Source organism: Anastrepha ludens, chromosome 4 (genome assembly GCF_028408465.1).
Source record: "Anastrepha ludens isolate Willacy chromosome 4, idAnaLude1.1, whole genome shotgun sequence".
Taxonomy (NCBI): Eukaryota; Metazoa; Arthropoda; class Insecta; order Diptera; family Tephritidae; genus Anastrepha; species Anastrepha ludens.
In genome coordinates, this window is record NC_071500.1 from 13,688,980 (window position 1) to 13,706,062 (window position 17,083).

Below are 17,083 nucleotides of genomic sequence, written 5' to 3' on the forward strand. Positions count from 1 at the left end.
AAAGACACACTAGGTTAGATTAGGTTAACTCGGTTGTTCAACAATGATCTCAAATAGGCCTGAACTGACCCCTAGTGTTGCCTAGATGGTTAATGGGCGCGAAGTTTTAACATTCCTCTTGTCCTGTATTACCTTGCAAGCTTTAATAGAGCGCTGATCATCTGATCTGCGAAATCTTTCAATGAGAACAGGAACTCAGAACCGGGGCATCTTGCTAATGCTGGGCAGAGACACAGGACGTGCTCTTGTATTTAGTTAAATTTAATTTCATTACAGGCTGGGTATTCTTCACTTTGCTCCCGCTCTATGTTTGCTGCGTGGAATGATGTTAGTCTCGCAAGTACGCAACTACAGCCTACTATGTCATATACCCTGGAGAGGTTTAACAGATAGTTGGCGCTTTTTGCGATGTACCTATAAGGCAAGCATGTTTTTGGCTGGCAATTCTTTAAGATGGCAAATTCTATTAATTTATTTAAATAGTGCTAATTGGCATTAATTTCCTTCGCAGATGACGAGGATAGTTCAAAAATTAAATAATCAAAGTAATCCTTTTCAAATATAAACACTTTTGTCAGCACTTTTTCTATTCCTAGAAACATTTTGAATCAAGAAACTAAGGACGAGATTTGTTCAAGATGAAGGTGATTTTAATTGAAAAAGAAGCACGTTTTAGCGCTTTAATATTAAAAGGCAGCTCGGATCTAAAAACGGGACTTATGAATAGACATCTTAGAAGACTTTCGAGCTACTCCTATTCTTTAGAGGCTTTATACATTATCACCCAAACCTATTCTCTCTAACTTTCAAGTTCTTATTAATGAACGGATGGCATGGAGAATCAGTTGTGTCACCTTCAAATCTGACTCCCAGATATGGTTTGCTGACGGGTAAAACTTAGAAGATGGTAGAACAGAGGTGGGAATCAATGGCCCTATATTCAAAAAATCGATTGCAACGGGCGTTTACCCAACAATATTTCAAGCAGAAATACACGCTTTCGACACATGCGTGAGGGAAAATGAGAGAGCAACCCACATTTACATACTTTCAGATAGTTAAGTGGCTTTGAAAGCTCTTCAATCAACGGTAATCATCTGAAAAATGCCCATATGAATACCTTTACCCGCTCAACCCCTTAGGGAACTCAAACACAGCATTATTAGGCTCGGTTCCTGGATGTGAGGGAAATGAAATGACTGTTCATTTAGCTAAAAAAGGTGCAAACATGACTCTAACTGGTTCTGAATTCCTAACGAATTTCATAGAAAGTGCACACAGGCGAAATTCTCACGGTAAGCTAGAAGCGAAGCAATTCCTAACACCGGACAAAGGTATTTCTGATAAGTTACTTTCGCTCAACAGAGCAGGCTTAGGACTTTTAAAATTGGTAATTTTACAGGCCACTGTAGCCTGAGATATAAATTAAACAAATAGATAGATCTCTTTTGGCCGCAATGCGTAGTAGCCTGATAATAATAAAAATTATAATAATAAAAATGATAAAACTAGAAGATAGAAGTCCACGCAAGTGGGGAAAGTTACTGATCGCCATTCACTTGGGAGTGGCCAGGACGATTCTTCTACATATGGTCCAAGCAGCTCACAACGTCCGGGATTAGCCCACGTATCCTCTGGTTAGCTTCCGAACACCCGTCCGGGAGTGAGCTAAAGTGGGAAGGCGAAGCATCCCAGCATAGCTGGTTGTGCGCTGGGTTTGGGACCCGCCACTTAAAAAGCCCCCCCAATGAAAACAGCAACAAAGCCTCGGATGAGAACTTCCAACACTGCTGACGACCCCTGCAAACGAAATAAGGAATACGATTTGAGGGCATGCACCTGGAATGTCCGGTCCCTTAATGGGGAAGGTGCCTCTGCCCGGCTGGTTGATGTCCTCGTGAGAGTAAAGGCTGACATCACTGCCATCCAAGAGATGCGATGGACGGGGCAAGGTAAGAAATCCATAGGACCTTGCGACGTCTACTACAGCTGCCATGTAAAGGAGCGCAAATTGGGTGTCGGATTTGTTGTGGGAGAGAGACTTCGTCGCCAAGTACTGTCGTTCACTCCGGTGGACGAGCGTCTCGCAATAATCCGCATCAAAGCGCGATTTTTTAACATCTCGCTACTTTGCACCCACGCCCCGACGGAAGAGAAGGACGAAGCGACCAAGGATTCTTTCTATGAGCGCTTGGAGCGTTCCTATGAGCACTGCCCCCGCCACGACATTAAAATCGTGCTTGGAGACTTCAACGCCAGGGTGGGCAAGGAGGGAATTTTTGGTCCCACAGTCGGAAAATTCAGCCTGCACAACGAAACATCCGGTAACGGACAGAGGCTGATCGACTTCGCCGGGGCCCGAAACATGGTAGTCTGCAGCACCAGATTCCAGCATAAAAAGATACACCAAGCTACCTGGCTGTCTCCTGATCGGAAAACGCGAAACCAGATCGATCATGTTGTGATAGATGGAAGACACGCTTCTAGTGTATTAGATGTACGTACGATCCGAGGAGCCAACACCGACTCGGATCATTACCTTGTTGCAGCCAAACTGCGCACACGCCTCTGTGCAGCAAAAAACGTACATCTACCTACGCAAAGAATGTTCGACATCGAAAAGCTGCAATCACAACAGACAGCCAGAAGATTCGCCACTCGACTCTCACTCCTGCCCTCGGAGAGCACTGCCCAACACACCGGCATGCGCGAGCAATGGAGCAACATTTCTCGTTCCCTACGTACCGCCGCCGAAGAAGAAATCGGATTCCGGCGAGCCCGAAAAAAACAATTGGTACGACGAGGAATGTCATGCTGCCGCCGAAAGAAAAGACGCCGCCTATAGAGCCACGCTGCGATCGGGCGCAACGCGAGCCATGTGGGATCGCTACAGAGAGCTGAAAAAGGAAGAGAGACGTATTATCCGACAGAAGAAACGAGAGGCCGAAATACGTGAGTGCGAGGAGCTTGAGATGCTGGCCAATAGGAACAACGCCCGAAAATTCTACCAGAAAGTTCGGCGGCTTACATAAGGTTTTAAGACCGGGGCGTTGTCCTGTAAGAACAAAGACGGCGATCTGGTGACTGACGTACAGAGCAATCTTAAATTATGGAGGGAACACTTCTCGAACCTGTTAAACGGTGACAGCTGCGCATGTCATAGAGAATGTGAAGATCCCGATACCCCAATCGTTGACGACGGAATTGTCGTTCCGTTACCCGACCATGACGAGGTGAGAATAGCGATAACGCGGCTAAAGAACAACAAAGCCGCGGGCGCCGACGGACTGCCGGCTGAGCTATTCAAACATGGCGGCGAGGAGCTGGTAAGGTGCATGCATCAGCTCCTATGCAAAATATGGTCGGATGAAAGCATGCCTGCCGATTGGAATTTAAGTATGCTCTGCCCAATCCATAAGAAGGGCGATCCTGCAATTTGTGCCAATTACCGCGGGATTAGTCTTCTAAATATCGCCTATAAGGTTCTAGCGAGCGTATTGTGTGAAAGGCTGAAGCCCACCGTCAACCAACTGATTGGGCCTTATCAGTGTGGCTTCAGACCTGGAAGGTCTACCATCGACCAAATATTCTCAATACGCCAAATCTTGGAAAAGACCCATGAAAGGAGAATCGACACACACCATCTTTTCGTCGACTTCAAAGCTGCATTCGACAGTACGGAAAGGAGTTACCTGTATGCCGCGATGTCTGAATTTGGTATCCCCGCAAAACTAATACGGCTATGTAAGATGACGTTGCTCAACACCAGCAGCGCCGTCAGAATTGGGAAGGACCTCTCCGAGCCGTTTGATACCAAACGAGGTTTCAGACAGGGTGACTCGCTGTCGTGTGACTTCTTTAACCTGATGTTGGAGAGCATCGTACGAGCCGCAGAACTTAATCGCTCAGGCACAATATTTTATAAGAGCGTACAATTGTTGGCGTATGCCGATGATATTGATATCATCGGCCTTAACAACCGCGCTGTTAGTTCTGCCTTCTCCAAACTGGATAAAGAGGCAAAGCGAATGGGTTTGGTGGTGAACGAGGACAAAACGAAGTAGCTCCTGTCTTCAAACAAACAGTCGGCGCACTCGCGTATCGGCACCCACGTCACTGTAGACAGTTATAATTTCGAGGTTGTAAAAGACTTCGTTTATTTAGGAACCAGCATTAACACCGATAACAATGTCAGCCTTGAAATCCAACGTAGAATCTCTCTTGCCAACAAGTGCTACTTTGGACTAAGTAGGCAACTGAGCAGTAAAGTCCTCTCTCGACGAACAAAACTAACACTCTACAAGGCTCTCATCATGCCCGTCCTAACTTATGGCGCAGAAGCTTGGACGATGACAACATCCGATGAAGCGACGCTTGGAGTGTTCGAGAGAAAGATTCTGCGTAAGGTTTTTGGACCTTTGCACGTTGGCAACGGCGAATATCGCAGGCGATGGAACGATGAGCTGTATGAGCTTTACGACGACATAGACACAGCGCAGCGAATAAAGAGCCAGCGGCTTCGTTGGCTGGGTCATGTCGTCCGAATGGATTCAAACGCTCCGGCTTTGAAAGTATTCGATGCGGTACCAGCTGGTGGTAGCAGAGGAAGAGGAAGGCCTCCTCTGCGTTGGAAAGATCAGGTGGAGAAGGACTTGGCTTCACTTGGTGTGTCCAATTGGCGCCGGTTAGCACGAGAGAGAAACGACTGGCGCGCTTTGTTAAGCTCGGCCAAAATCGCGTAAGCGGTTATCGCGCCAATTAAGAAGAAGAAAACTCATATCATACACACACATAAGGAATCGCAAAAGCAACGGGCTTAGTATAATTTTTGGTTGAAAAATACTAAAAAAAAGTGCAGAATATATTCAGTCGACAGTACAATAACCCCAATCGCGTCTGAATTCATCACAAAAATACTTTCTAAAATACAAAGGCCAATCAATCCTCATCTGTCATTAAAAGTTAAAATGTATAACTCACAGAATACTGTTCTGCTGTTGCTCATCAAGTATAGCACGCATTGGAGCAGCTCGCCACACAGTGGTATGGTTTGATAAATACTATACAAAAAATATAAGAAGTATTTCTAGGAGATCGAAATTTCCTATGCGCATTTAGTTTAACCTCGTTAAGAAAAATTTCAAGAATGGTTATAATCAGTCACTATCTAGAGGTACTTTCTTTGGCTTACACGCCATTGAAGTGCAAGAAAAATCTCATCTATTTTCAGTATTTTACTAACTTCATTCAGAGTTTTCTAAAGGAAATAGAGCAAATTTTACTTAGTCAGACATTTCTCTTTAAAGCTATATCATCAGGTTTTTGAAGTACATACAATGGTCGAAAAATTATCACTGTAAATTGGTTTATTAGTTGACTTTAGAGCAATCAATGCAAATTAATGCTTTGGTGACGTGCTAGCATTCGTACCCATACACGAGTATTACGTCCGTTTGGAAATCGAACAAAGCGTCGCTACGTACAGTAGGACTCGGATACATGGTATTTTCCGCGTATTTGAATGTAACTGAAAAAGTTATGAATCGCATTATGAAACTTTCAGCGATTTCTGAGCATTCTCAGCCTCAGCTAGTACTGAAAAAATAGGAACAAAATTTTGCAAAAAACACAAACAAAAAAAAATTTTTCTTCAACAATTTTTTACAGAAAAATAACATTTTTTTCCCAAAAAATTACTTTATTAAAAAAAAAAGAGGTTGTCTGTAAAGTCGGTTTACTGACGATAGTTTAACGTGACAACATCATAAGAAAATACTGATGGAATGGTTGCATTTTTTAAAAGAAAATTTTAATTTTATTTGTTTGATAGATATTTTGTATGGATATAGAGAAGGAGGTAAATGGAATTGCAATGGAATTGATCAAGTTACATTTACACAAACGTGAAAAATGACGAAACATTTATCAAATTCATGAAACATATGTTCAATTTCGATTGTGTATCAGATGTTAATAAGTCAACAACACTAAGAGGCAACATCATCGATTTGCCTGTTTTAAGACACATTACACTCGAAACACTCCCTTTTATTTCCTACTTTTCCTTTCATCGTCCTATTCTCAACAGAGAAATGGTTCATTACCACGCACACAGGAAGAAGGCATATGCAAATACAAATATGTGAATTTATATACAAATGCGCATATACATACATAAATATGCTCACTCAAGTAGGACAGAGCCAGATGTCGAACGTTGCCGAACGCGGGGGCCGATTGTGCCTCTTTGTCGTTCGTTCCGCGCTCTCGCTTGCAGTTCAAGCAAAGTAACGCCGCAAGAGCAAGATAACGACACATTTTTTGGCGCGTGCAGCCGGCTACATCGAAATCAAAAAACGAAAATTCTCCAAAAATTTGGAACTGAAAAGTAACATTTTTTTCGAAAAAAACCTTTATAAAAAATATATTTTATAGCAAAAAATTTGGAAAATGTTAAAAAGAAACAAAAATATTTCACTTTAAAAAACTCTATAACAAAGTTTTCAACATTGAATAAATACCAAGATTATAATTTTTTTTAATTTGTTGAGTCTACTTCTTATTACGCTCAAGCTTTCTTCTTGCCCATTTTTTATAACACTCTTACTTAGTCAGACGTTTCTCTTTAAAGCTACATCATTAGATTTTTGAAGTTCCGTGGTCGAAAATTTGATTTTTCGTCACCAAAATACCACTGTGCGCCATATTTTGCGATTTAAAATTTACTCAATCGCCCTACTGTCAGAGCTGTATGATATTATATTTTGCTATAATTATAATGTTTTAGCATGATTCAATTATTAAAGGTTTGCTCACTAGTGACATTCGATTTTTGACACTCCCTTACAAAAGGTTGTATTTAAAAGTATTTTCTTACTTATATGGGAACAAACTGCGAACGGTTTAATAAATTGATTTTAATTAAAATGTTAATGTAAATAATGGTACAAATAGAAGTTATTAGCGGAAATTGGCAAGAAATTATTTGACTTAATCCAAGATTTTATTTTGTGAACTAATTATTAAATTTAAAATCGATCGCGAAGTTGCGAAGCTTCGCCAATATGTTCCACAAATGGAAGGACATACATTTTTAAACCGATTCTGGCAGATGGTTTTTTTATGAGGGGCTTTTTCATGCTGGTACTGTGCTTTGCTAAGCCTCCTCTGGACATTTTATCCCTCTATGGTAAGGTGGGCTCATTGGAAACAAGTTCCGTCAATCCCAACTTTTTTATAATGAGGTATACAATGTTATCGGTCGCGTCGGGACTATCCAATTATTCTCCCTGTTGTAACTCTTGGCGAAATGCTAGTTCTTTGCAAAATATGAATTCCTTCTAAATCAACGCATCACAAAAAATAAAACTTTGTAAATTCTCCACTCATCGATTTTGGATTACGTCAAATACTTTATCATGTCCTAACCTAAGAGGTAGTATTCTACGGCATACTATGGTAGTATGAACATACCGATGAAAACTCTTGAGCGAGTTGTTGCTCGTAAGCAGACCATATTGAAAATGAAATGTTTTTTCTACAAATTTTACTTTTCTTCCACTTTTACTCAAAATTTCTAGATCTAGCAACCCAGTGTCTTGCTAAGGGAGCCGATTTGTCAAGAGAGAACGAGAAAGCTGCTTACTGAGCAAACCTTTTATCATTGAATCATGATGTTTTATTATAATCAATAAAATCTTGACACTCACCCAGACACGTTGTCAGATCCAAAGCGCCTGCGTATAGGCAACCATTCTTCCGTTTTATCACATTCGCCAGTTTATCGACGCAGAAGCATTCGTTGTCGTGCTCAGGACCGATATCATTGATGAAATTCTCGCCGATTGAATATCGAAAACCCGGTATGCCCTGATATTGTATGTCACTCTGATAGAATAATTCCACCGAACGACAGATGTCCGCACTGAAGATGTACATTGAATCGCCACGTTTGCGGAATGGCGGATACGATGAAGCATCGGTGCCGTTAATCTGATTACACATAGAAGTTTCGCCTTCGGAACCATTTAGCCACACCTGCAGATTATGTGAATCGTCCAGCTTTTGTATCTCGAGCACACGCTGGGCATCACCTTTACCGGTATGCACCTCGTACACTTCTTTACCTGTACCGTTCTTCTACAAAAACAAAAATAAAAACAACATTAGTCATATTCACTGAAGCTTCACTAATATTCTCAAGGTATTTGAATACACGCAATGAAGTACTTACGTGATTGAAGAACGAGAAGGCTAAACTGCCATCACTCAGTTCGCGTATCGTCTTGGAGCCACCCTCTTTGATTTGGTTGCAAATCGCCTTGGCAATGCCATTGGTATTGACGCAGAAACGCACACCGTCGAAGAGGAACTCACGCACTGTTGTATCGAGAAACATTGATTTTGGATCATTGAAGACGGCCTTCAAATTTGCATTCAAATGAACCAGCAACAGCGATAAGCCCGGATCGTTTTCCGAGATCTGTAGCACCGACTGAAATTGATATCGATTGTAAATATAAAAGGTGTATGTGTATGCGTGTGATAACTACTAATACTTGGTAAGAGGTTAGTTTTTTCAAAGCGAGAGGAACTATGCCAAGCTAAAGTTTAATTAATTCTTCATGCTTATTTACAGTTTTATTTTCAATCAAAGCGTTTAAGTATCACACATGCAATTAACCCAGTACCAAGGCAATGGAAATCAAACAAGCGGTAGCGGGAAGCATTTGAAGGGGCCAGGAGCGCGGTGGTGTGTTAATGATATGTCAATGTAGTCAAATAGCAGATATGAAAATTCGATTACTGTACAGAGTTAAAAGTTATAGAGTTAAAGCGAGATTTGAGTTGGGTATGTATGTATGTATGGATAAGTGTAAGTAAGTGTATGTGAGTATTAAATCAGAAAATTGACATATGTCCGTCTAACGAATGCCACTGGCGACTCGCTATAATAAATATTCATGTCTTTAAATTCATTACTTATGTATTTCTTTAGTAGGTAAGTTTGCATGTTTGTGTTCCATGAATGAATACACCAATAAATGATATTCAACGGTGAATAGAAAAATTCTAAATAAATTATTGAAATCTTCGACATTAGTCAAAAAAAAAAGAGAGAAAAAGATTTGTAAGGTGTCAAAATTATTGGATAATTTAAATTCACTGAGAAGGCAGACAAGCCGGTAACTGTGTTTTCAGGCATCAGCTGAACTTGCGTACGTAAAAATTTCTTGAAATTAAGCAACGAATTCTCCAGCACTTACTTTTACATCATTTAATATGTCGGCAAAAATGCTGTTCAACCACTTATAAGGCTCTGTTATAGTCATAAAGTCGATATTGATATAAAATATGAGAATAATTAGTTTTTCTATACAACCCTTAAATTTTTTTGTACAATTAATTTTATGAATTTGACTTACACAGATGAGTGATTAGTTTACGTTGATGAGTGATTTTTGCAAAAATTTTCATAACAAGCGAAATTAAAACTTAATATTCTATAGCAAATGCTTCAACGAGTATTTATTGATCTTCAAATAGAAAACAGTTAGTCTAATTTAAATGATAATGCAATAAACTAATCAAATTAATAGATTGTTTTTGGTTCAATTATAAATTTTAACCTAAAAACTTAAATACAAAATTAAGCAAAGTAATATGTATATGTATTAGGCCGGGTCGATTTGTGGGGAGGCAAAAAAATCGCCTATTGCTCTGTGAAAATCATATTCTAGGGATCAAAATAAGAAACTTTGCCGAAGGAACCATACCTCTAAAACGAATTCTGACGTCCCCCAATTTGGGTCGAACTTTTTAGTTTCTTTTCACATGTAAAGGCCAAAAATGGTGATATTTTGAAATGATTGTATGGGGAATCCACCAGGGGAGTTCCAGGGGGTGTGCCACTGGCATGGGTGGATCGGCCGTCCAAAGTTAGTGGTGATCGGTCATACATTTGGACTCGATTGGAGCACTCTAAATGGGTCAAAGTGGGATTTTTCGTTCGACCCAAATTGGGGGACATCAGAATTCGTTTTAGAGGTATGGTTCCTTCGGCAAAGTTTCTTATTTTGATCTCTAGAATACGATTTTCACGGAGCAATGAGCGATTTTTAAATCGACCCGCCCTAATATGTATAGATAAATGGTGGGTACACCCTTTTTGGGTGTTAGGACGCGCCACTCCTCCTATTTGTGCCGTGCGCCCTGATGTTGTTGCACAAATGGAGGGACCTACAGTTTCAAGCCGCGTCCGAAGGTTGGATATGTTTTATGAGGAGCTTTTTCATGGCAGAAATACACACGGAGCTTTGCCATTGCCTGCCGAAGAAAAAACCTTTTTCACATTTTGGTGTTTCACGTTTTACGGAGTTTCGAATCTACGTTCTCTTCGAATTCCGAATGGTAGTCACGCACCAACCCATAACCCAATCGGCCATTACAGCTACCACTAGTACCACAGAAACTAGAAGAGTTGCACTTTGAGATGCTTTTCTCTAAGAGAGTCAAAAATCGTGTGTTTTCCCTTTTAAGTAAGATGTGGTGAAAATATCCGAGTGGGTGCCTCAAAAACCTTCGCAAATGTGTAGACTGGTTTTTGGTTAAAAATTTGTCTCGATCTGTGTGACTTTCGAAAACGGCACCTAACCTCATACCTAGACTAACCCTTAACTCTTCATTTATAATATGTGTGGGTGTGTACTAATATATATTAGATGTTTATTAGATTGGGGAATAAGTTCATAGCGTTTTTAATTTTTTTTTTTATTTTGCAACGATATGTTTGCTGTTTGGCAAAGAGTAGGTATTAATTCGATAGTAATCTTTCCGCTCTACAAAACTATGTTAGTTGAATTTTTGAGTTATTTACTGTTCTATTAGTTTTGAGGCTTAGAAATGGAATACCACGCAGGCAAAAATTAATTTTTTCGACACCTGCACTTCTTTGCTTTTCATCGAGAGCAAAAAGCTGCCGAAGCAGCTCGTGACATTTGCAATGTGGACGGAGAAGGTGTAATAGGCAAGTCTACAGCACGGAAATGGTTTGCAGAGTTAAAAAATGGTGATGGCACGTCCCGCAGCGGAAGGTCTTCTGAACTCGATGAAGAACGTCTCAAATCACTTTTGAAGGAGAATGCTCCCCAAACTAGCCGTTATTTGGTGGAAAAAATGAACTCTGATCATAAACCTATACCCATTCACCTTCATTCAAAGAGATTTACCGAAAAATTGGGAGCTTGACTGCCTCACGAGCTCAATGAAAAAGACAAAAAAAGTCGCCTTCAAATTGCTTCTCAGCGTCTCGTCCGCCATCGAGCAACGCGCGGTCTTTAACAGCGCTTATTGTACCGAATCGTCACGGCTGTTGAGAAATGGTACCTCTAAGAAAGGAGTGGATGGTTCCAGGAGATACACCAAAGCCGAAACTTAAGCCGGATCTACATCCAAAGAAGGTCATGATATGTGTTTGGTTTGACTGGGAGCGCGTGGTGCATTGGTAAATGGTCGAAAAGAATGCGCGGCCAATAAGGAGCTCTATATTGCCCAGCTACACCGCGTGAATGAGGCTATTCGACTGAAAAGACCTAATCGACATGGTACAACCATAATCCTTGATATCAACGCCAGCCCCCTTATTGCACAAGTCGTGAAAGCAGCACTCGAGGAGCTCGAATGGACGGTTCTTCGGCATCCACCACATTGTTCGAACCTTGTAACGACAGATTACCATCTTTTTCGCTCGCTGTCAAACTGCATTAAGGGCGTTACCTTTGATAACAAAGAGGTCTTTAAAAGCTAGCTCAACAACTTCTTTGACACCAGACAAATTGGTCGAGAGGTGGAAGAGGTTTCAAATAGGAGCCGCCGAATATATAATTGATTAACTTATTGATATAAATTTTGCTTTTTGTTTAAATAAAAGTCTTTGGTAAAAGTATGTGTTCAAAGTTGGTAAGAAAAGTACATAGTTTTAGAGATACCCGTATTTACCATACCTAAGAGTCTGGATAAGTACTCTTATACTCGCTTAATTTACATATTCGAGTTATCCACACCTGCTAAAAATTAATGACATGCATACATATGTACGAGTATACAAACCAGATATTCTATAATGCAATTATTTACGTATGCATAAGCCTTTATAGTAAAGACAAAAGCCAATATGAGTATTTTTTCTTGTTCCTCCTTTGAAACCATTTAATACGCGAAAAAGACATTTCGTGTGTCGGGATAGATCTAAGAAACCAGACTCAATAGTTATGTAGATACTTTCAATGTGTAAATCAAGTTCTTTCTATTTATACTTGTACAAATTTGCATGAATATATTTTCATGACGGTAGTTGAAGCCATTTGTCCCGAAGAGGAATATAAAATAACACTGAATGCCTTTCTTCTACCTTCACCAGATATGCCATTTTTTCTAATTCAACTTAAAAGGCTAAAGTTGTATGTGTTTTGTTTGCATGTGTAGTCTTGTGCATTGTTAAGCCATTTTATAGCTACATTAAAAATATATCTATTAGTGGTAAACTGGTTTAGTTATTTCATTACTTGAAGAAAGAAAGTATAATATAGACGATGTGTTAGGCGAAGGTGAATTTAAAGTTTTGACGACCAACACAAATGCGCTTTCCTTGTTGTTTCTACGACGGCCAGGAATCGCCACTTCAACATACTTTACGCCTGCTTTGACGTCAAAGGTAGTAAAATTAATATTTTCTCTGTTACTCTCAATAGTCAATGCGCTCATAAGTTACATTTGATGGTATCAGATTATGTTGACGACATAGAGTCTCGCATGTATGCTACACATATTGCCATTAAAATAGGTACGCTGCCTTTATCTTTCGATTTCATTATGCCGCTCGAAATATTTAAAGTTATTATTGAAATTTCGCTTTATTTAAAATTTTTACAACTGACATCACTGCTACATTGTGAATTTAAAAGATCCGTTATATTAAGTTACGTTATGAAATGCACAGATAAGGAACATTCTGGAAAGAGTAGCTAGTAAGAGGTGGATCGGAAAAAGGCTTCTTGGGTGTGGAGCCATTTTGCTGACCTTATCAGTTCAACTTCCAGATTTACACGCTAATTTGTTTTGGACAGCCTCTTCGGTCGGGGACTAGTGACTGCGTTACTCGCTTTTTGCAGCCTTGTGATTACATCACGTTTGCATCCAGGATATTGAAATCCTCTCACTTTATCAGTGCTGTTCTCTCCATTAATGAAGGAGTAATATCTCTGCAAATATTTGGTTTCCTTTACATTGACTTTGAGTCCAGCAGTGTTAGAATGCCTTGCAAGGTCCTTCAGTTTGCTTTGCATGCCTGAACTGTGTTGAGAAAGCAGTACTATGTCGTCGGCAAAATCTAAATCTTCAAGGTGTTCCATTGAAATAGGGTGCCTCAACAATGCACTTCTTTCTATATTATAAATTGAAGTGGTTAGAATTTCATCAATGACGACCAGGAAAAGAAGCGCTGGCAGTTCTGCCTCCCACCGGCTTCAGTTCATATGGGCTCCGATGAAATTCCGTCATGCGAAATTCGGCATTCAAAAACTTCGTATTTCGTCTTAAGTAAATTGACAATCTTGTAAGAGACTTCTTTCCGTGATAGAGCACACCACATATTACTGTGCTCTAGTCGCTTAATGTCTTTCTAATAGTCAATATAAAGTCCAAAGATAATTGGCTGCGTTGTCTCATGCACCGTTTAAAGAATATGCAATGGGAGTCTTCCTTGATATATCTGGAGCCTTTAACAATGTGTCTACAGAAGCTGTGATGGAAGCTCTAGAGTGAACTGGTATAGAACCTGCCATTCGAGACTGGATCGGCAGCCTATTAAACTGTCGGTAGTGATGGCCGAATGGAGTCCAGTACAATGTCAAAAAAGCGAAAATAGAGGTACTCCACGAGAAAAAGGGCTCTCCCTCTTCTATGGAATCTAGTGATGAAACAAATTTTCATCAAACTTAAAGATAGCGGACAAAAACTGACGGCATATGCTGACGACTTGGCGGTTATCAGCTCAGGCAAGTGCCCTCAAACGATGAGTGAAATACACACAAGTGCGCTGATGGAGATTTAATATGAAAGAAAGAGCAAAGAATGCTTCCAATGTCTTATAAGCATGCAGAAGATGAGCACAACTTCAACAGTGGCAGTAGAAAGACTTCTCTACTGGCGTCCAATCAAATTAATAGCAAGAAACTCAGCCAAAATATCTGCACTGAGACCGGGGACGACTCGACAATTCAAACATAAGCTTTTCGGTCACAGTAACACACACGGCTTAAACGAAAGGTCAGACGATGTTATTCCACAACTAAACTTTGGCAAGAGGCCTGGGTTTTTAAAAGAACAGAGTGGTTGGCAGAAGAGTTTAGAATCTTTAGTGGTCAGACACAATTTCTGTACAGATGGATCCAAAATAGAGCGGCGACATTCTGCCCGCAGTTCGATCTCCAAAAGTCTCTCAGCTATTTCAAGCTGAGACCTATGCTGTAATAACTGTAGCTGAATTAGAACGTTGGAATTTACTCCTCTCGACACTGGCACAAACAACTTCATCGAGAGTCAAGCTGCTATTAAAGCAATAATCAATGCAATGACTAGCTGCGAATGCGTGCAAGACTGTAGTTCCTAAATGGACTAGTCCTGTGAGAAAAGACAGGTCGCAATTTACTGGGTACCAGTGCACAAGGTAATAGAGGAAATGAGGGAGTTGACGAGCTTGCTAAGGCAGGCACCCGCCTACGTATAAGTATATGGAACTAACTCTGGAAGCACAGTCTACATATATGGATTGCCAAAATAATGCCACAAACTTACAGCCCACTTTAATATATCACTCCCAAAGAGAGAATGTAAAATATTAGCTGGAGTACTGTCGGTGTATTGTCTCACTCCATATCACGCAGCTAAATGGCATGCAACCTTTGCGTAGAAGAAAGGGGTACGTTAGAACACCTTATTTGCCACTATCCTGCTCTAAGCAGGACTCGTTAAAATTACCTGGGATGGGTATATTATTTATTTTTGAAGGATATTGCTGAGAAAAGTTTAAATTGTTTATTAAAACTTAACGTGTATCTCGAACTAAGCTTAACAAGACTCCAACAACACTGGTAACACTACGCACCGTTGTGGTCTGTGTGAGGTAGGCCGGGTCGATTTGTGGGGAGGCAAAAAAATCGCCCATTGCTCTGTGAAAATCATATTCTAGGGATCAAAATAAGAAACTTTGCCGAAGGAACCATACCTCTAAAATGAATTCCGATGTCCCCCAATTTGGGTCGAACTTTTTAGTTTCTTTTCTCATGTAAAGGCCAAAAATGGTGATATTTTGAAATAATTGTATGGGGAACCCCCCAGGGGAGTTCCAGGGGGTGAGCCACCGGCATGGGTGGATGGGTCGTTTAAAGTTAGTGGGGGTTGTTCATACATTTGGACTCGATTGGAGCACTCTAAATGGGTCTAAGTGGGATTTTTCGTTCGACCCAAATTGGGAGACATCAGAATTCGTTTTAGAGGTATGGTTTCTTCGGCAAAGTTTCTTATTTTGATCCCTAGAATATGATTTTCACAGAGCAATGAGCGATTTTTAAATCGACCCGCCCTAATGGGAGGTCTATTCACATCTGGCCGATATACCTAACCTTTGGTCTATTCTGATCGATGATTTGTTTTAAGGATGATGAGACGCCCGAACGTGATTTGCATAAAGATCCGGCCCAGACACAGAGCGAAATATTATAAACCCTATAAGGTTGATCACTTAAGTCTTAGGAATTCGTCTACCAAAGTCCTTTAATAGCTAAAATCTCATATTAAAGAAGTTGACTAGGACTAGGGACGAGTACCGATTGCTGCACCCATTATTGTTCGCTGTAATGCTTAATTTTGCGTCAACCACTTTAATACCTGCCCACTTATCGATCATCCCCAAAATGAGTTGAAATAAATTATAGACTATCAAATATCTCATGCAACTTCACTTAACCTAAATATCTCATGATATTAGAAATGCACATTGAACCAATAAATATTGCGAACTTTAAATGACCCATAATTAGGGAAGAATTGCATCAAAAGTAAAACTGAAATATTGAAAACTTTCAAGTAGAAAATAAATTTGCAGTAATTATAGGAGAAGTCACATTTTTACAGTTGACTACGCTTTCCATATCAAATGCACGCATACACATGCACGCATACATACATATGCAAGTGTTTTATATGTATTTCCTACCCAAATTCACCACCGAGCTGGCGAAATATACTTGGATACGCTTGGTAAGATTTGTATGTGCGTATGTGAGAGTATCTACAGCGAGGAATCAATGATTAGTATGTATGTAGGTAAGCCAATGCAATAACCAATTAATATATGTACGTATGTAGTTATTAGTTGTCAGTTTTGTTGCTTCATATTTGATAAATTTTGTTTTCCACTTTTTGTATGTAAAAAATTTACTTTACGTTTCCCACGTATGCGCTCCATCAGACGTTTCAATATACGAACGCCTGGTGTGTGGTTGAGCCTGTGATTTAATCTATTCGCGAAACCCTGAAAGATATCAGTAATTTCTCTTTCGAATACTTGTAAAAACGCCTGCAAATAATACGGTTCATATTAATAACGCTGGCAAAGGGGCTGGAGTTCTGCGGCTATACTATACACTGGAGCTCAAAAGAAATATCATTGACTGGTAATTGCTTACGCGTAATGAAGATGCGCCGACGGCTTTGCAGCTACAAAATGTAACTACTCGATTTCGTAACATATTTCTTTCAAGACCCAGTGTATGTATATATTTAACAGACACTCGGGATTGGCAACGCGTTGATTGCCGATCTTGCAAATCTCTGAAAAATCGCTTACATTCATATGCATATTAAGCACCACAATACGATCGGATTGGGTGTAGGGCGCAGATGCCTCCTCATCAAATTCAAAACGTGTATCCTGCACATAGCTGATCTTAGAGCCATCGCGTGAAAAGTGTTTCACTTTTTTGCGCCGATATTGTCTGTGAATTTAAGCAAAGCAAATAAATTA

General features: G+C 40.1%; 1 protein-coding gene across 2 annotated transcripts in view; it reads right to left on the reverse strand.

Moving 5' to 3' along the window:
- LOC128860283 (sensory neuron membrane protein 2) overlaps positions 1-17,083 on the reverse strand; it is a 96,366-nt gene that overhangs the window by 48,566 nt on the left and 30,717 nt on the right. For both annotated transcript variants that reach the window (XM_054097706.1, XM_054097707.1), the window contains 4 exons: positions 16,907-17,054; positions 16,499-16,636; positions 8,234-8,494; positions 7,710-8,139 (listed from right to left, as the gene is read on the reverse strand). In XM_054097706.1, the coding sequence (XP_053953681.1) occupies positions 7,710-8,139; positions 8,234-8,494; positions 16,499-16,636; positions 16,907-17,054 (977 nt within the window). The remainder of the gene's footprint in view (positions 1-7,709; positions 8,140-8,233; positions 8,495-16,498; positions 16,637-16,906; positions 17,055-17,083) is intronic.